Source organism: Chlorocebus sabaeus, chromosome 6, assembly GCF_047675955.1.
Source record: "Chlorocebus sabaeus isolate Y175 chromosome 6, mChlSab1.0.hap1, whole genome shotgun sequence".
Taxonomy (NCBI): Eukaryota; Metazoa; Chordata; class Mammalia; order Primates; family Cercopithecidae; genus Chlorocebus; species Chlorocebus sabaeus.
In genome coordinates, this window is record NC_132909.1 from 53,336,882 (window position 1) to 53,357,007 (window position 20,126).

Genomic DNA, 20,126 nt, shown 5'->3' on the forward strand with positions numbered 1-20,126 from the left:
GAAAATCAAACTTTAACCCTTAAAACCCAGATGTTGAACAATACACTAATCAATAATACACTGATTATGAGTTTGGCCATACTGTTCCATTATTACCTATTAAATAGTTATCTAATTAGAGATATATTTCATTACATATCCCCAGCCAGTCTCTCAGATAGATCATTATCACAACATTAAATACTGTAATAGAAATGTTTTATATTGCATACAAGGTTACAGTTTGCAATAATAGTTTGCTAATGAATTCTGCAATAGCAGTTTGCTTATGAATTCTGGAAATTTTCATAAAATTGATTTTTATGTAATAATATGGGCTACTATTTGATAGAAAACTACCTTTACTGGTTCATGATACTATCATGTATGATCATTGCATGATCTTGGAATATAAAAAAAGATTGGACTTAATTTACTACTGAGGAATCTTGAGGTTCAGGAAAGACCTGTGAGCTGCCAAAGGTCCCAAATTCAAGAGCCAATATATGGTTGATGAAGTAGCTACAAATCTGCAATTTTTTCTATTATCTGTAATTTCCATCCAAATCAAAGATTGTCGTACTAATTTAGATGGCTATTCTGAAGCATCCAAAACTTCTGCCATGTAAGGTATTAGTTCATCATGGCACTCCTAAATCTTGACATAAACAGCAAATGACAGAGCATTACCTATGGGGAGCGTCTACAATGTGACTTCAACAGGCAATATTAATGTGCCACTTATGTTCGTTGACTATTAGGTGACAAATGAGCTCACTTTTGTTGGTGAACATACGTTTAGTATCAGGATAAAGTTATAGAACATGATCAAATTAATTATGATGAAATTGGTGGCTCAATAATCCTCAGACATCAGTAGAGCCACACAGCAACTGGAAATAGAAAACCAGCATTTAAACCTCAGATGCCCTTCACAAAGACCTATGTCTTAAAACTAGCTTTATTTCTTGAGCACATTTAAAAAGATTCCAATTGCATAGAACTACAACATATCTTTGTTCCCCAATCAAAGCTCAGGAATTGAAGTCAATCTAGTTATTTTAATGAAGAGAACTGAATACAGGGAGTGGGTTCAACTGTTACTGCAGGACAAAGGCGAAAGGAAACAATGTGTTAACAAATAGTAACTGAAGGGTAGCCTCTAAACTCTGAGGCTTCGGGGAGAGAATGTGTTAGTGAAGTACATTGAACTTTCAGTGTGATGAGCCTTAGTGACCAGGAGTGATGACCAGGAGTGTGGTGACTCACGCCTGCAATACCAACACTTTGGGAGGCCAAGGTGGGTGGTTGACTTGAGGTCAGGAGTTTGAGATCAGCCCGGTCAACATGGTTAAGCCCCGTTTCTCCAAAAATACAAAAATTAGCTGGGCGTGGCAGCCTGTGCCTGTTATCCATGCTACCCGAGAGGCTGAGGCAGAATAGCTTAAACTCGGGCGACAGAGGTAGCAGTGAGCTGAGATCATGCCACTGCATTCCAGCCTGGGCAAGAGAGAGACTCCATCTCAAAAACAACAACAAAAGCAAAAAACCTACATGAGAAATAGGACAGGGCTTCGAGTACCAATCTGGCAAAAGATGAGTAAAGAAGAAAGAGATCAGAACAGAAATACTATAAACACCAGCATAATGAGAAACATACAAATCTTATCTCCTTGCTATTTTGAAATATTCCATATTATTAATTTTATCTGATGACTATTAAATACTCGAACTTAATTCTTTTGCATGGACTTTTGGACCCATATACCAACTTCTCTTCAACCCCCTCCCCATTTTTACCATGCTCTGGCAGCCAATATTCTACACTCTGCCTTCATGATACTAACTTTTCAGCTCCTACATATGAATGAGAACATGCAATATTTGCATTTTTGTGCCTTCCCTATTTCACTTAACCTAATGACCTACAGTCCCATCAAAGTTGTTGCAAATGACAAGATGCCATTTGTTTTACAGCTGAATCATATCTCATTGTAAATGCATACACTACATTTTGTTTACTAGAAAGTAAAAACACAATTTTTAAAGAACCAGGCTCTGAATGGGAAGTCTAGGAATATTGTTACCATGTTATTTCCTATTTCTCTTTTTATGTATGCACAAGAAGAAAATATGATGAAAATCTATATGCATATGCAGTTGCAGTAGATAAAATGAAAATTCCAAGTGGTGAAAATAACCCAGCATAATGACAGTCGGTTCAGTGTTGAAGGCAATGCATTTGAAGAAATCACATTGCCTGGTGGTACAATGAACTCTTTCATAACTTACATTTTTGACCTTAATCCCTGTGGGAGCTTCACCAGCTGAACTCTATCTGATGCTTTTTAACATCCTCATACTCACACAGGTCTAAGTAAATCAGAATCTCTGGTAATGAGACCCAGGCCTCAGCATTTATAAGCTATGTGGGCGATTTCTATCTAACTCAACCTTGACCAGTGACATGGATCCTCACATATAATCTGCCTAAATAGATTTTATAGATGCGAAGCGTAAATAAATTACAAACGAACAGTGAAAAGAAATGTAAACGTGAAGTACAGTAAATTTTCATTTAAGGTCTCTAATAGATTTCAGAAACTGCAGCAAGAAAAAATAACGTATAATGAAACCAGATTGTTTTTCACAACTTTATAGCTAAACAATATTAAATGACATTATTTGAGGACCTCCTATAATTATTTTCTTAAAGCCACAGTTTCCAATAACCTATCAACATTATGTGAGAACTTAACTGTATACAAGAGAATTGTGGCCAGGTGTGGTGGCTCACGCCCCTCCTAATCCCAGCACTTTGGAAGGCCGAGGCGGGGAGACCACAAGGTCAGGAGTATCAAGACCAGCCCAGCCTGGCCAACATGGTGAAACCCTATCTCTACTAAAACTACATAAATTAGCTGAGCATGATGGTGAGCACCTGCAGTCCCAGCTACTCGGGAAGCTGACACAGGAGAATCGCTTGAGAACCGTGGAAGTGGAGGTTGCACTTATGCCCGAAATTGGTGGGTTCTTGGTCTCACTGACCTCAAGAATGAAGCTGCAGACTCTAGCGGTATTACAGTTATTGAAGAAGGCATGTCCAGAGTTTGCTCCTTCATACCTTCAGGTGTGTCTGGAGGTTCTTCATTCTGGTGGTTTTGTGGTCTTGCTGTGTGCACACCTTCACACTGAGTGTTACAGCTCTTAAAAATGGCGTGGATCCAAAAAACCGAGCAACAACAAGAGTCATTGCAAACAAGAAGAAAACAAACCCCACACACTATCAAAGGAAACCCAAGAAACTTAGTCCTAGTTGTGGCAGCCTGCTTTTATTCCCTTATCTGGCTCCACCCACATCCTGCTGATTGGTCCATTTTACAGAGAGCTGATTTGTCCATTTTACAGAGAGCTGATTGGTCCATTTTACAGAGAGCTGATTTGTCCATTTTACAGAGAGCTGATTGGTCCGTTTTGACAGAGTGCTGATTGGTGCGTTTACAATCCCTGAACTAGACACACAGTGCTCGACAGAAAAGTTCTCCAAGTCCCCACTAGGTTAGCTAGACACAGAGCATGATTTGTGAGTTTACAAACCTTGAGCTAGACACAGAGTGCTGATTGGTGTGTTTACAAACCTTGAGCTAGACACAGAGTGCTGATTTGTGCGTTTACAAACCTTGAGCTAGACACAGAGTGCTGATTGGTGTGTTTACAAACCTTGAACTAGACACAGAGTGCTGATTGGTGTGTTTACAAACCTTGAGCTAGACACAGAGTGCTGATTGGTGCCTTTACAATCCTTTAGCTAGACACCAGTGCTAGACAGAAAAGTTCTCTAAGTCCCTATTAGGGCAGATGCTAACTAATCAGAGTACTGATTGGTGTATTTACAAACCCTGAGCTAGACACAGAGTGCTGATTGGTGTATCTACAATCCCTCAGCCAGACATAAAAGCTCTCCGAGTCCCCACCGCACTCAGGAGCCCAGCCAGCTTCACCCAGTAGATCCCGCACCGGGCCGCGGGCGGAGCTGCCCGCCAGTCCCGCACCGTGCACCTGCACTCCTCAGCACCTGTGCGGTCGACGGGACCGAGCGCCTCGGAGCAGGGGGCGGCGCTCGTCGGGGAGGCTGGGGCCACACGGGAGCCCACTGCGGGCCGGGGATGGGTTTGGCCATAGGCCGGCTGCAGATCCCGAGCCCTGCCCCGCGAGGAGGCAGCTTGAGGCCCTGCGAGAATTCGATCGCATTGCCGGCGGGCCCGTACTGCTGGGGGACCCGGCGCACCCTCTGCAGCTGCTGGCCCGGGTGCTAAGCCCCTCACTGCCTGAGGCCAGCGGCGCCCGGCGGCTGCTCAGAGTGCGGGGCCCGCCGCACCCGCGCCCGCCGGAACTCGCGCTGGCCTATGAGCGCCGCGCGCAGCCCGGGTTCCCGCCCGCGCCTCTCCCTCCACACCTCCCCACAAGCAGAGGGAGCTGGCTCCGGCCTCGGCCAGCCCAGAGAGGAGCTCCTACAGTGCGGTGGCGGGCTGAAGGGCTCCCCAAGCACGGCCAGAGTGGGCCCTGAGGCCGAGGAGGTGCCGAGAGCGAGGGCTGCTAGCATGTTGTCACCTCCCACAGTGAGCTGAGATCGCACCACTGCATTCCAGCCTGGACAAAAGAGCGAGAATCCTTAAAAAAAAAAAAAAAAAAAAAAAGAAGAAGAAGAGAGATGTAATTTCATCTGGATACCAGGGTCATTGCCCAGAAACTAAAAGAGTCTGTCTAGGTATATTGGATTCAATCCTGATGTTTATTAAGAACAAAGAATATCAGAATACTCAGCAATTCCAATTAGAGACATAATGAAGGAAGCAATATTCTTTGCAGGTCTAGATATTTAACCGTGCTGCCTTTTCCAACCCACGCTAAAGAATAGAACAGATAAGATAATGAGATTAGAGTATTCTGCCTTGCAGCTGCCGCAGGGCACTTTGAATGTCCCTGTTTCTCAGGCTGTAGATGAAGGGGTTTAGCATGGGGGTGACCACCGTGTACATCACTGAGGCCACTGCACCCTTTCTGGGATAAGAGGACACGTCTGAACTGAGGTACTCTCCAAGGCCTGTTCCATAAAATAAGCAAACAACTGACAGGTGAGAGCCACAGGTGGAGAAGGCTTTATACCTCCCACCTGATGATGGAACCCGCAGAATGGAGGAAACAATTTTATAATAAGAGAAAAGGATCCCCAAGATGGGAAGAAAACCAAATATGGCAGCAAGGAAATACATGACTATGTTACTGGTGAAGGTGTCACAGCAGGCAAGGTGGGGGAATTGAGAAGGGTCACAGAAGAAATTGGGAATTTCCACATCTTTGAAGCAGGTAATTTGTAAGGCAATCCAGTTGTGCAGCTGGGAGTCTAAAAGACTGAGAAAAAAAGACAACAAAACTAGGAAGCCACAGAAACATGGGTTCATGATGACTGGATAATACAGAGGGTAACAAATGGCCACAAACCGGTCATAAGCCATCACACTCAGGAGCATGTCTTCCATGCTTCCAAAAAGGGCAAAAAGGGACATCTGAGTCAGGCAGCCCACGTAGGAGATGACTCTGCTGTGAGTTTGGATGTCCACAATCACCTTGGGGATGGTGGTGGAGGTGAAACCGATGTCAGCCAAGGACAGGTTGGAGAGGAAGAAGTACATGGGGGTGTGGAGGTGGGAGTCAGAGCTGACAGCCAGGATGATGAGCAGGTTCCCCAGCACCGTGACCAGGTACATGGACAGGAACAGCCCAGCGAGGACGGGCTGCAGTTCTGGATCCTCTGAGAGTTCCAGGAGGAGGAATTCTGAGACATCTGTTAGATTCCGTGGATCTGCACGGTTTGGACAACTTTTGAGTAGAAAAGAGGGTTGGAAAAAAGGAAACAAGTAAACCAACACCTAGCACTGTGTCTGTGTTTTGGATATAAACAATTCACAAGTAATGTTCCAGATTTCAGAGCAAGGCACACTAAGTATTTTGCAGTTGTGACAAACCCAATTTTCTTATAATTATTTCAGCATTGATTTTTGTGTTATTCACTTCTTGCTATACACACCTGCCCTAGAGACACTAGATTCAAGAATATTCCAAGAACCAGATCATTATATATAACAAATTCATAATTGCTAGAAAATACAGCCTATCTTTTCAGAAGAAAAATAAGTAATAAAAACATTGACTTCACTTTAAGCAAATGTTTATCCTAATTAAAGGTAATTAAGAACTCAAACATATTATTTTATTCTAATAGATTGCCACAAATTCTCTTGATTTAGAACATTTCTAAACACTGTATAACAGCTGAGACCATGTCATCTGGAAATGAAATTAAAGTTGATGGTTCATAATCAGAAAATATTTCCACATGCCAGTTATGTTCTAGTGATTTCATCATTATGTTTTCTGACTTTTCTCCTTCAAAAAAGTAATTGCTTACTCAAATAGGTGGACCTTGTTTTAAAATTCATGTAAGATATAACTCCTGTCCTTGGCTTAGGTGGACTTAGAGTTTCCATAAGAAAGTTTGGCCAGACGCGGTGGCCCACGACTGTAATCCCAGCACTTTGGGAGGCCGAGGCAGGAGGTTCACGAGGTCAGGAGATCAAGACCATCCTGGCCAACATCATGAAACTCCGTCTCTATTAAAAATACAAAAAGTTAGCCCGGCATGGCAGGGCACCTGTAGTCCCAGCTACTCAGGAGGCTGAGGCAGGAGAATCGCTTGAACCCAGGAGGCAGAGGTTGCAGTGAGCTGAGATTGCGTGACTGCACTCCAGCCTGGGCAACAGAGTAAGATGCTGTCTCAAAAAAAAATTTTTTTTTAGTTAAATGCAGTAACCATAGGCCAGCACTGACCACACCAGTGTCCATAGTGTGCAACAGAGCTGTCGATGGTTAAACGATAATGAAGTTCTAAGAACACTTTTGGATTACCTTCTTGGACTCTGGAATAATGTGAAAGTCTAAAATGTGTCTCAGTCCAAGCAGTCAGGTTTACCTGCCCATGTTTCTTTCCGCCTCTGTTTCTTTTTGTGATAGTTATGAAAAGCTCTGCCTTGGTTTTCGAATAATTGAATGCTATGAATACTAATCAATAGAATCATAGGACCCACGTGTCATGACATAGACACAAATGAGTGTTATTTTATCATCTCTAGTTCTTTTTCTTTCTTTCTTTTTTTTTTTTTTAGACGGAATCTCACTGTGTCACCAGGCTGGAGTGCAGTGGCATAATCTCGGCTCACTGCAACCTCTGCCTCCTGGGATCAAGCAATTCCTCTGCCTCAGTCTCCTGAGTAGCTGGGCCTACAAGCACCCACCACCATGCCCGGCTAGTTTTTTGTATTTTAGTACAGATGGGGTTTCACCATGTTGGCCAGGATGGTCTCGATCTCCTGACCTCATGATCCACCCACCTCAGCCTCCCAAAGTGCTGGGATTACAAGCGTGAGCCATCGTGCCTGGCCTGTCGTCTCTGGTTCTATGGCACATTCCTGAAAGGGATGAAAGAACAGGCAGCAAACAATCAAGTATGTCAAAGTCACGCTGATCACAGCCAATTTTTGTGAACCAAGGAAGGGTCAATTCAATAATTAACGTAGGTTTTTACTTTTGCTATCTCCTGTGTGCCAAGCAGGATACAGGCTCTGGGAAATCGAAGCAAAAGAAACTCGCTTGTTCCTCTCACAATACTCAGTACTTACTGAGATGAGGACAACATAAAATGTCCTGTCTGGAACGCAGGGACACCAGAAATTTAGGTCAGGGGATATTTCAGTTGAATTGTATGGAGATTAGGCTTAAAATATTAAGGAGTGTATCTAAATTTCAGTTTTCCTTTACTTTATGCATCCATCACATACCCACGCAGGGGACCCCCACGATCTGTTGAATCATTGCCCACTTCAGTTGGATCAACTAGAAATCAATTCAGATGACAGTGCTGAGTCCCAGAGGACGGACGTCTCGCCCCTTGCCATGCAGATAACTAGAAAGGGTGGTATTCAACATTAATGGCCAGTCTCTAAGATCCAGGCACTAAAAACTTCGTGGTCTTCCAGTTCTCAAAAAGTTTTAAGCAGAGGTCAGAGGTCTTAACCACAGGCACATCTGAGGTGCATTTTCAAACTGTTTCCAGCTTCCTCAATAGGAATGGAAGCCAAACCCTGAATTGATGACTCCTTTGTGGAAGTCGAGAGCTACAAGGAAAGCCAGGAACAGGGGCAAGGGAGAGATGCGCCCTGAATGATCCTGTACCAATTCTTTCTGGGGTCTCTGGTGTGATCTCAGCTACCCTTTCTCTTTTTATTTTTTATTTTTTTATTTTTTTATTTTTTGAGACGGAGTCTCGCTCTGTCGCCCAGGCTGGAGTGCAGTGGCCAGATCTCAGCTCACTGCAAGCTCTGCCTCCTGGGTTTACGCCATTCTCCTGCCTCAGCCTCCCGAGTAGCTGGGACTACAGGCGCCCGCCACCTCGCCCGGCTAGGGTTTTTTTTGTATTTTTTTAGTAGAGATAGGGTTTCACCGTGTTAGCCAGGATGGTCTCGATCTTCTGACCTCGTGATCCGCCCGTCTCAGCCTCCCAAAGCGCTGGGATTACAGGCTGAGCCACCGCGCCCGGCCCTCAGCTACGCTTTCTATACTTGCTACAGTGAGCGTGGTACCCACTGGTCTAGCTGTGGTCTACCAGGAACCTCCAAAGAGAAGGACAGAGTAAGCGAGGGCATCTTCCCAAGTGACAAGGACTTGAAAGGGCAGGTTGGATACAGGGAGACGCCTGGCCAAATGCCATGTGTCTAGACTTAGACTGCCTGGTTCAAAGGGGATGTCACCCTTCTCTACTATAAAAATGCATTGCTCCTTTTCGAGTCTGTAAAATAATAATGAAATGTGCACTAATAACTTGGAGAAGGCGATGCAGATGAAATGAAATAAGCTACAGAGACCACAGAGCTCAGAGCCTGGCATTTAGGAAGCCCTCAGTAAGGGTTCATGATGCCATGGTGTTTGTCATCTTCCTCTTTATCCTCATCATCACCTTCATCATCCTTTTGTTGGGCTTAGGGGATAGTTTAGAGAGACTCATTTTCTGCTATTGTGCATGAGATGTCTATGAAAAGGACAACCAGTGTGGAAGAAAAGTTAAACTTTGAATGAGATTTCTGAGACCAATCACAACCTCGAACATAAACCCCACAGTCGTCTGAGCTGACATCTTGCACATTGGTGTCCTCCCATCTGCCTCCCCACTGTCCTGTTTGTGCTGAGGATGAGGAAACAAGGCTCCCGACCTTCCCTCAGCACTCACTGAGCTGCGCTTCCCCTCTGCTGGGCCATGACCATGGAGAGCAGGTCGGCTGTCTTCCCTGCGTGGTGCACGATGGAGGCTCAGGCTCCGTCCTCAGGACTGGCAGGAAGACAGGGTCAGATATGAGCCTCCTGATGCAGACCACAGGTGTGGAGCCCACTGGCCTGGAAGCTCACACTGCAGGGCTGGAGGCACAGGCTGAGTATTTACCATTCTACAGCCTCGGGGGCTCAATGCACAGAGCTCCTCATTAGCTAAACTGGCCCAAGTTCCCTAGTCTCTTAAGGATTTCCTCAAATTAATGCAGGATAAAGAAGAGAAAAATGAGTGTCCATGGAAGCTTTTGGGCTCTTCCTTTAATCAGGAGAAAACTTGTGTGTATTATTCGCTTCTTTCTTTTCTTTTTAAAGATCCACATGCTTTAATTTTCATCTTTTATTATGGTAAAATATACCATGTGTAAATATTAAAAATTATACATAGATATTATTTCATATAGAAGGGTCAATAAAAGTGTTTACAATTTCCACTATTTTTAAGTTTACAGTTTTATGACATTAAGTACATTCACATTGTTTGGCAACCATCACCACCATCGTCTCCAGAACATTTTTATCTTTCAAAATGGAAACTGTGCCCATTAAACAAATCCTCCATTCCTCTCTCTCACCCATCCCTGGGGGCCGCCATTTTATTTTTCCAACTCTGTGAATTTAACTACTCTAAATACTTGATATCAGTGGAATCATACTGTGTTTATCTTTTTTTTTTGAGACAGAATCTCATTCTGTCACTCAGGATGGAGTACAGTGGTACAATCTGGGCTCACTGAAACCTGCACCTCCCGGATTCAAGCAATTCTCCTGATGCAGCCTCCTGAGTAGCTGGGATTACAGGCATGAGCCACCACGCCTGGCTAATTTTTATATTTTTAGTAGAGATGAGCTTTTGTCATGTTGGCCAGGCTGGTTTCAAACTCCTGACTTCAAGTGATCTGCCCTCCTCAGCCTCCCAGAGTGCTGGGATTACAGGCATGAGCCACTCAGCCCCGTTGTGTTTATCCTTTCGTGATATATGTATTTCACTGACGATAATGTCTTCAAGATTCATCCATGTTGCAGCCTGTGTCAGAAGCGCCTCCCTTTTTGTTGTTGTTGTTGTTAGATGAAGTCTAACTCTGTCGCCCAGGCTGGAGTGCAGTGGCACAATCTGGACTCACTGCAACCTCCACTTCCTGGGTTCAAGCAATTCTCGTGCCTCAACCTCCTGAGTAGTTGGCATTACAGGCACATGCCACCATGCCCAGCTAATGTATTTTTAGTAGACGCAGGGTTTCACCATGTTGGCCAGGCTGATCTTGAACTCCCGACCTCAGATGATCCACCCACCTCAGCCTCCCAAAATGCTGGGATTACAGGCATGAGTCACTGTGCTGGCCAGAAGTGCCTGCCTTTTTCAGGCTGAATAGTCTTCCATTGTATGAATGAACTGCATTACACATATTCATTCATCTGTCCATGGAGCTTTGGGTTGCTTCTAAATGTTTGGCTGTTGTGAATAATGGTGTTATGAATATGGGTTTACAAATACCTCTTCCACTCCTGGCTTCTAATTCTTTCCACTAGGTACGCACAAATACAATTGCAGGATCATCTGATCATTCTGTTTTTAATTTTTCAAGTACACTCCATAGTGTTTTATCATATCCATCCTACTGGCTGATATGACATTTTTGGTTTGATTTGCACTTCCCTACAATTATAAAACTATAATATGCCTAAAAGAAAACGCTGGCAAAACCTTTATGACATCGGAGTGGGCAATGGTTTCTGGGATATGACACCAAACGCAGAAGCAACAACAAAAAAAATTAGATTCCTTAGATTACGTCTAAATGAAAAACACTTTTGTGCATCAAAAAGCTAAACTGAGTGAAAAGATAACCCAAGGATTAGGAAAAATATTTGCAAATCATGTATCTGAAAAGAGGCTAATATCCATAATAGATTAAGAACAGCTAGAACTAAACAACAAGAAACCCAAGGCATCCCATTAACAATGGTCAGAAGACTTGAGTAGACATATCCCTAAAGAAGATACACCAATGGCCAGTAAGCCAGGAAGAGTGACATTTTTAACTTTAAAAAAATGAATTTCAACATATTTTCATTTTTCTAACAATTGTACATTGAGTGAGATGGCAGAACCAAATCCTTACAGTAGCTGGAGAGTAAGTTCCCCAGGGTTTTTCACATACCTTGCACATACTATCTCATGTGAGCTTCAGTAGTGCTGATCAAATAAAGACAGAGAGACTATCTGTTTTGCAGGTGAGAAACAGGGTCTGGAGGGGTTGGTGAATCCCAACACCGTGGTCACTGGTGGGTCTAGTCCTGGAATTGGGGCCTGTGGCCACCAGGCTGTGGGAGCTTTTCCAGAAAGCAGGCTCCCACACAGGGCCTGGGACTTAGGGAGGGACTATCCAGGGAGGAGGCAGGCCTGGTGGGAAGGCTGCCAGGAGAATTCTCAGGCCTTTAAAGCCTCTTTCTATTTCCCTGGTCTCTGCAGCTGAAGTTGCATCAGGAAGAGGTGGCTTCCAACCGCTTCAGGCAACTTCTTAGATGAGCCCCCTGAAAGAGTCCCTAAATTTTTACCACCTGCCCCTTCGAAGGATGTTGCAAGGAACAGTACACCCTTTTAGAATTGAGTCATCTGAGACCTTCAACTTTTGTCTGCTTCCAGATTATTTTGGCTCTTCAGAGTTCCCTGAGATTCTATATAAATTACAGGATGGATTTTTCTGGTGCAAAATCGTTATTGGTGTTTTGTTAGGGATTGCATGGAATCTGCAGATCACTTGGATACTACTAACATCATACCAATGCTAAGTCCTTTAATCTGTGAACACATGACGTCTTCCTTTTTTTGTGTGTCTTTAACATCTTTCACCAATATCTTGCTTTTTCAGTGTGTATTCCTCACTTCTGATAGCAATGCAAGAATAAGAAACTTAGTGCAAAATTTAAGAGGGGAGGATTGGTGTATTAGTCTGTTCTCATGCTGCTGTAAGGACATACCTGAGACTAGGTAATTTATAAGGGAAAGAAGTTTAATTGACTCACAGTTCCGCAGGGCGGGGGAGGCCTCAGGAAACTTACAATCATGGTGGAAGGGAAGTAAACGTGCCCTTCTTCACATGGCAGCAGCAAGGAGAAGTGCAGAGTAAAGGGGGGAGGGGAACCCTTTATAAAACATCAGATCTCATGAGAACTCACTATCATGAGAGCAGCATGGTGGTAACTGCTCTCATGATTCAATTACCTCCCACCAAGTCCCTCCCACGAAACATGCTGCTTCTGGATGTGGATTCCAAAGTAGCCGCATTATGTGGCTGAATTTAGCCATTGTTGTACCCAGAGGATTATGGGAACTACAGTTCAAAATGAGATTTAGGTGGGGACACACCCGAACCATATCAATTAGCAATGAAATAACTCATGTGAATTTATATCTGTGGATCTATTGTATTAATCACATACTCTAGAGAAAATTAGCTCTATTATAGTAAGAATCTGATACTATTTCCATGTTCTCAGTTAATATTTGTTTTTCAGGAGAACTTCTTAATTAGTTGCTATTACATTGGCTTTTTATGTGCCAGAGACTTATGTTTTATGCTTATTTGAATTAGTCCTCAGGACTCAGTTTTTATTTTTTCTAATTGAGTCACACTGGTATATTCCAATATTATTGATTATTACATAGTTATTTGATAACTGATACTTCACTTACATACTTCAAGAAGTCCTCAGAAAGTTGTAGTCAACCTTCTGGTCACAGCCACAGTCATCTCCAGGATAAATTGGCAGAAGATCCACTTCCAAGCTCACTCACATGGTGGGTGCCAGGGTGAAGTTGCTCACAAACATTGGCCAGAAAACTCCCTCTATTTCTTGTGATAAGGGTCTCTCCACCTGGAGTTGACAATGTAGCCATTGGCATCCATCAATGCAACCAAGCCAAAGACCAAGATGAGGCAGGTAAAAAGAAAGTTGGAGTCTCTCACCATGTTCCCAGAAGTGACATCGTATCACTTCTCTTCCACCTTCTCTTTGTTAGGAAATGAGTCACTTGGTCTATACTATTCATCAGAGCAGATTACACAAAGGCATGAAAACCAGGAGTTGGGGTGTCCTTGGGAACATCTCAGATGCTGCTCATCCCATAGGTCTCATCCTCAGTCAAGACTTTGGGCTTTTAGGACATCAAGACCCGGCTGAGTTTCCTCTGACTTCCAGCAGAGTCTCTGATTCGCCACACTATCAAATCCCAACAAATATACCTCGGAGACAAACTTGCAAATGGGAGAGCTTCATCTGCACTGGGGACTTCCATAGACCTCATCATGCTGCTTCCAGATGTAGATTCCAAAGTAGCACCATTATGTGGCTGAATTTAGCCATTGTCCCCAGAGGGTTGGATTTCTACTCACTGAAAAGGCTAACATTGCTTCAGAATATATTTTCTTTTGATTTCTTTGAGTTCTCAGTACTTAGTAAAAAGTGTTTTCTGGTTTTTGAGTTCTCAGCACTTAGTAAAAAGTGTTTTTTGGTTTTGAGTGTTTTCTGGTTGCCGTAAGCTGAGATCGCGCCATTGTACTCCAGCCAGGGCAACAAGAGCGAAACTCCGTCTCAAAACAAACAAACAAACAAAACAAAACAACGAAAAGAAATCAGCATGATTTCAAGAGTTCCAATCTAGCCTCAAAAAGAAGAGTATTGAAGGGTATGATTGGAGCAGAAAGAGAATAGCTTAAACACCAGCATAATGAGAAAGTTAGGAAGCTTCTTTCCAAGTCATCTGGAAATGTGCAATAAATTCTTGTGAACTAAAATTTCTGTACTGTACTATCAAACACTAGAACTCGTTTATTCCATCTTTCTGTATTTTTGTACCCAATTATCAACTTCTCCTCATTTCCCAACTAACTCCTTTTCTTCCTAGCCTCTGCTAGCCACCTTTCTACTCTCCACCCCTTAATGAGATTCCTTTTGTGTGTATGTGTGGGATGGAATCTCACTCTGTTGCCCAGGTTGGAGTACAGAGGCATGATCTTGGCTCACTGCAACCTCTGCCTCATAGATTCAAGTGATTCTCCTGCCTCAGCCTCCCAAGTAGCTGGGATTACAGGCATGCACCACCACGCCTGACTAATTTTTGTATTTTTAGTAGAGATGGGGTTTCACCATGCCAGGGCGGTCTCGAACTCCTGGCCTCAAGTGATCCATCCGACTCCGCCACCCAAAGTGCTGGGACTACAGGCATGAGCCACCATGCCTGGCCAAGATTTTCTTTTTTTTTCCTACATATAAGTGAGGACATGTAATATTTGTCATTCTGCACCTGGCTTATTTCACTTAATATAATGACCTGCAATCTCATCCATTTTTGCTGCAGTGGAGAGGATTTTATTATTTTTTAGGTTGAATAATACTTCATCTTGTGTGTATACTACACTTCCTTTTTTTTTTTTTTTTTGAGGCGGAGTTTCGCTCTCTCGCCCAGGCTGGAGTGCAGTGGCCAGATCTCAGCTCACTGCAAGCTCCGCCTCCCGGGTTCACGCCATTCTCCTGCCTCGAGACTCCCGAGTAGCTGGGACTACAGGCGCCCGCCACCTCGCCCGGCTAGATTTTTGTATTTTTTAGTAGAGACGGGGTTTCACCGGGTTAGCCAGGATGGTCTTGATCTCCTGACCTTGTGATCCGCCCGTCTCGGCCTCCCAAAGTGCTGGGATTACAGGCTTGAGCCACCGCGCCCGGCCTCACTACACTTTCTTAATTGAGACAACTTTTTAAAAAAATAAATATTTTTTTAAAAGTCTTGAAATGTGAAGCTTTAGAGATATGGTGACCATTTCATTCTTTTCTATTTCCCATTTTATGTGTATGCACAAGTGTGAAATAAAACAGCAATCGATGTGTGTATAAATCTGTAACTTCAGCAAATGTAAAATGAAAATGCTAAGTGGTAAGAAAAAACACCATGACAAAAATTTGTACGGCGTTGAAGGACAATGCATTTGAAGATCATACTTGAAGAAATCATATTTCAATTAACTTCTGTTCTTCCTCATCGGAGCTTGATCCCTCTAGGAACTTCATCATTGGAACCATCTCTGATGCCTAAAACAAACAAACAAACAAAAAAAATCCGCATACCCACACAGGTGCAAGTAAATCAGAATCTCAGGTAATGAGACCCAGGCCTCAGCATTTGTAAGCTCCCCAGGTGATTTCAATCAAAGCCAAGACTGAGGACCAGTGACACGGATCTCTACATGTAACCTGCCTGAATCGATTCCCTAAAAGCAGTTTATAAAGAAATTCCACATGAACTGTGGAAACAGGTGAATGTGATGTACAGTATGTCCTCACTTAGCATCTTTGATAGTCTCTTGGAAACTGCATCTTTAAGCAAAATTATGTAGAGTGAAACCAATTTATCCCTCATCAACATTCTAACTAAACAACTTCGAACCAAACAATGGTGTTGGAGGACCTGCTGTATATTGTTTCCATAAAGTCAATTTTCAGAGAATTAGAAAACGAAGTGAGGACTTCCTGTATATAAAAAGATGGTTGTGATTTCACCTGGACAACAGGGTCATTGCTCAGAAACTGAAGGAGTCTGCCTAGCTATAGAAGATTCAGTCACGATGTTTACGCTAAACAAAGGATCCCAGAATACTCACCCATTCCAGTTAAAGGCTTAACAAAGAAAGCAATATTCACATAGGAAATGTGGAAAGGAGTAAAACTCATCAAGCAACAAAAATACTGTGACCAAGGGGGCAGGATTTGCAGATGTAGAGGTTTAATGTGGTTGCCCTTTCTAACCCACATAAGAAAAAGGATGGAACAGACTATGGGATTAGACTGTTCTGCTGTGCAGCCTCCACAGGGCACTTTGAATGTCCCTGTTTCTCAGGCTGTAGATGAAGGGGTTCAGCATGGGGATGACCACAGCATACATCACTGATGCCACCACAGCATTCCTGGGAGATGGTGACACAGCTGACGTCAGGTACACGCCAACGCCCATTCCATAAAATAAGCAAACAACTGTCAGGTGAGAGCCACAGGTGGAGAAGGCTTTATACCTCCCATCTGATGATGGAATTCTTAGAATGGAGGAGAGAATTTTATAGTAAGACAAAAGGATCCCTGAAGTGGGAAGAAAACCAAATATAGTACTATCTAAATATACGAATATGTTATTGATGACGCTGTCAGAGCAGGCAAGGTTGAGAAGTTGAGATGGGTCACAGAAAAAATTAGGGATTTCCACATTCTTGAAGCAGGTGAATTGTAACACAATCAAGTTATGCAGCTGGGAATGCAACAGGCTAAGGAAAAAAGACGCCAAAACTAGGAAGACACAGAGGTGAGGAGTCATGATGACTGGGTAGAGTAGGGGGTGACAGATGGCTACAAACCGGTCATAGGCCATCACAGTGAGGAGCATGTCTTCCATACATGCAAAAAGGACAAAGGAAGACATCTGAGTCAGGCAGCCCGCATAGGAGATGACTGTGCTATGAGATTGGATGTCCACAATCATCTTGGGGACCGTAGTGGAGGTGAAACCGACGTCAGCCAAGGACAGGTTGGAGAGGAAGAAGTACATGGGGGTGTGGAGGTGGGAGTCAGAGCCGATGGCCAGGATGATGAGCAGGTTCCCCAGCACCGTGATCAGGTACATAGACAGGAACAGCGCAGTGAAGATGGGCTGCAGTTCTGGATCCTCTGAGAGTCCCAGGAGGAGGAATTCTGAGACACCTGTGAGATTCTGTGGCTCTGTGTAACTTGGACACCTTGAGAAGAAAAGAGGGTTGGAAAATAAAAGACATAAATTGCACTTAATGCTGTGTGTATATTTTGGATACAAGCAAGTCACGAGGAACATATTCACACTTGGGGACCATATACCCTCAGCAATATTTCTCAGTTGTGACAATCCCAAACATCTCAGAATTGTTACATGACTTGCTTTTGTGCTATTCAACTCTTCCTGTACATACCACTTTAGATAAAATAAATTGAAGAATGTTAGAAGACCAAGGACTTAATATATTCAAAATCCAAGATCGCAGTAAAACATGGCCTACTCTTTTCAGAAACAAAACAAAACGTTCTTGTCTCTTTAAGAAAAAAATAGTGAATTTAATTAAAAGAAATTAAGAAGCAGTGAAATACACTTTATTTTATTCTGACACTGTGCTACAAATTCCTTTGATGTAGAATATTTACAAACATTATACAAGAGCTAGGACTGCATTATCTGAAAGCTAAATCAAACCTGATAGTTCATAATCAGAAGATCTTTCTACATGCCAATGACTTTTCATATTTTTTATCCTTCTTAGGTTTTCTGACATCATTTCTTCACACAAGTAAATGCCCACTCAAATATACGAGCTATGTTTCCAAATTTATTGAATATACAGCTCTCGTCCTTGGCTTATGTTTTCTTTGGGTTTTGATAAGAAAGTTTTGTTGCACATAATTGTAGGCCTTCAGCGACCACACAGATATCAATAATGTGTGATGCATGCGTCATGACTAAATAATAATGAAGTTTAATAACATTTTCTCTTTATTTTCTTTTAGTCTGGAATGACGTGAAACTCAAAATTGTGTCTAAGCAAGTGTCAGGTTTACCTGCCCTCTTCTCTTTGTGCGTTTTTTCTTTCTGATATACCTAAGAAAATCTCTGCCATGGTATTTAGGTACTTGAACATTGCAGATGCTACTAAATGGAATTCTAAGGCCCCTGTATCTGTGACATAGACATAAACAGGTGTTATCTTGTATCTCATTTTATTAGACATTCCTAAAGGGATGAAAGGACAGACAAGAAACCACTAACTGTGTTGAGGTCACACTGATCACAGCCAATTTTTTTTCTGATCCAAGGAAGGGCCTATTCAATATTTAACGGGGAACTTTATTTTTGATGCCTCCTTTGAGACAGGCAAGAGATAGGTTCTGGGGGATCAGAAATGAAAGAGACCCAAACATTCCTCTCACCATACTCGGCACTTACTTAGATAGGGACGAATGTCAAATGTCCTGTCAGGAATGTAGGGGCCTGTAACTTCAGGCCAGAGGACATTGCAGTTCAACTGTATGAAGATTAAGCTTAAAACAATAATAATAATAATATAAAAATTGACTTTGCCTTTATGCATCCATCACATAGAGATCACGCAGGGAGCACTCACGATCTGTTTAATCATCGCTCACTGCAGTTGGATTAACTAGAAATCAGCTCAGATGACAATGCTGAGTCTCAGAGGCACAGACATCTCGCCTCATGTCACACAGTTCAGTGAAGTGGGCAGATTCAAAACCAAGCGGTCAGTCTCTGAGGCCTTGGTAATGTAGTAGGCACTACACTTCTTCATTACTTTCCGGCTCTCAGAAAGTTGTAAGCAGAGGTCGGAGCTCTTAATTACAGGCACATTTGGAGTGCATTCAGAAACAGGTTCCAGCCTCCTGATTAGGAATGGAGCCAAGACCCTGATTTTATGTCTCCTTTGAGGAGATGGAGAGCTGCAAGGAAAGCCAGGAACAGGGGCAAGGGAGAGGTGCGCCCAGAAAGATCCTGTGCCAGTTCTTTCTGGGATCTTTGATGTGATCTTGGCTGCCCTTTCTATACTTGATACTGTGAACGTGGCACCCTCTGGTCTAGCTGTGGTCTACCAGGAACCCCCAAAAGGAGAATGCAGTTATCAGGGGCATCTGCCAGGACAGACAAGGATTCGAGAGGGCGGGTTGGACTCAGGGAGAGGCCTGGCCAAATGCCATGTATCTGGACTTAGATGGCTCCTTTCCTATTCTGTAATTAAGAAAATGTGGCAGGTATAACTCAGGGAAGACTATACAGATGAAAGTAAACCGGCTACATAAAACATGAAGCTGAGAGCCTGGCATTCAGGAAGCCTTCCGTAAAAGTTCTTGATGTCGTGATGACTGTCATTGTCCTCCTCATCCTCATCACCTTCATAATCTCCTTGGCATGTTTTGGGAACACGCTCTTGTGGGTGAGATGTCTTTGGGAAGTTGGACCAGTGTGGAAGAAAAGTTAAACTTTGAATGAGATTTCTGAGACCAATCACAACCTCGAACATAAACCCCACAGTCGTCTGAGCTGACATCTTGCACATTGGTGTCCTCCCATCTGCCTCCCTACTGTCCTGTTTGTGCTGAGGATGAGGAAACAAGGCTCCCGACCTTCCCTCAGCACTCACTGAGCTGCGCTTCCCCTCTGCTGGGCCATGACCACGGAGAGCAGGTCCGCTGTCTTCCCTGCGTGGTGCACGATGGAGGCTCAGGCTCCGTCCTCAGGACTGGCAGGAAGACAGGGTCAGACATGAGCCTCCTGATGCAGACCACAGGTGTGGAGCCCACTGGCCTGGAAGCTCACACTGCAGGGCTGGAGGCACAGGCTGAGTATTTACTATTCTACGGCCTTGGGGGCTCAATGCACAGAGCTCCTCATTAGCCAAACAGGCCCAAGTTCCCCAGTCTCCAAGGACTTCCTTATTAATGCAAGATAAAGAAGAAAAAATGAACATCCACAGGAACTTCTGGGCTCTTCCTCTAATCAGGAGAAAGCTTGTGTTCATCATTCACTTATTTCATTTCTTTTTCTTTTTCAAGGATGCATCTTTTTAAATTTTTCATATTCTTATCATGGCAAAATATACCACATTTAATATAAAAATTATAAATATAGCCTTATA

General features: G+C 43.3%; 2 protein-coding genes across 2 annotated transcripts; both read right to left on the bottom strand.

The window, feature by feature from the left end:
- Positions 1-4,916: 4,916 nt before the first annotated feature.
- LOC103234354 (olfactory receptor 7E24-like) lies at positions 4,917-9,348 on the bottom strand. The gene is made up of 2 exons (XM_037992268.2): positions 9,320-9,348; positions 4,917-5,859 (listed from the first exon to the last, which is right to left on the bottom strand). Exons 1-2 carry the CDS (start codon positions 9,346-9,348, stop codon positions 4,917-4,919), a joined length of 972 nt encoding a protein of 323 aa, XP_037848196.1.
- Positions 9,349-16,194: 6,846 nt separating this feature from the next.
- LOC103233856 (olfactory receptor 7E24-like) lies at positions 16,195-19,660 on the bottom strand. The gene is made up of 2 exons (XM_037992261.2): positions 19,632-19,660; positions 16,195-17,192 (listed from the first exon to the last, which is right to left on the bottom strand). The coding sequence occupies exons 1-2, from the start codon at positions 19,658-19,660 to the stop codon at positions 16,250-16,252; spliced, it is 972 nt and encodes a 323-aa protein (XP_037848189.2). The 3' UTR covers positions 16,195-16,249.
- Between the last annotated feature and the right edge of the window lie 466 nt (positions 19,661-20,126).

Coding starts and splice junctions, on each gene's coding strand:
- LOC103233856 (XM_037992261.2), bottom strand. CDS start 19,660: ATGGCCCAGCAGAGGGGAAGCGCAGCTCA. Junction 17,193..19,631: donor CAGAGGGGAAGCGCAGCTCA/GTGAGTGCTGAG, acceptor TTTCTTCTCAAG/GTGTCCAAGTTACACAGAGC.
- LOC103234354 (XM_037992268.2), bottom strand. CDS start 9,348: ATGGCCCAGCAGAGGGGAAGCGCAGCTCA. Junction 5,860..9,319: donor CAGAGGGGAAGCGCAGCTCA/GTGAGTGCTGAG, acceptor TCTACTCAAAAG/TTGTCCAAACCGTGCAGATC.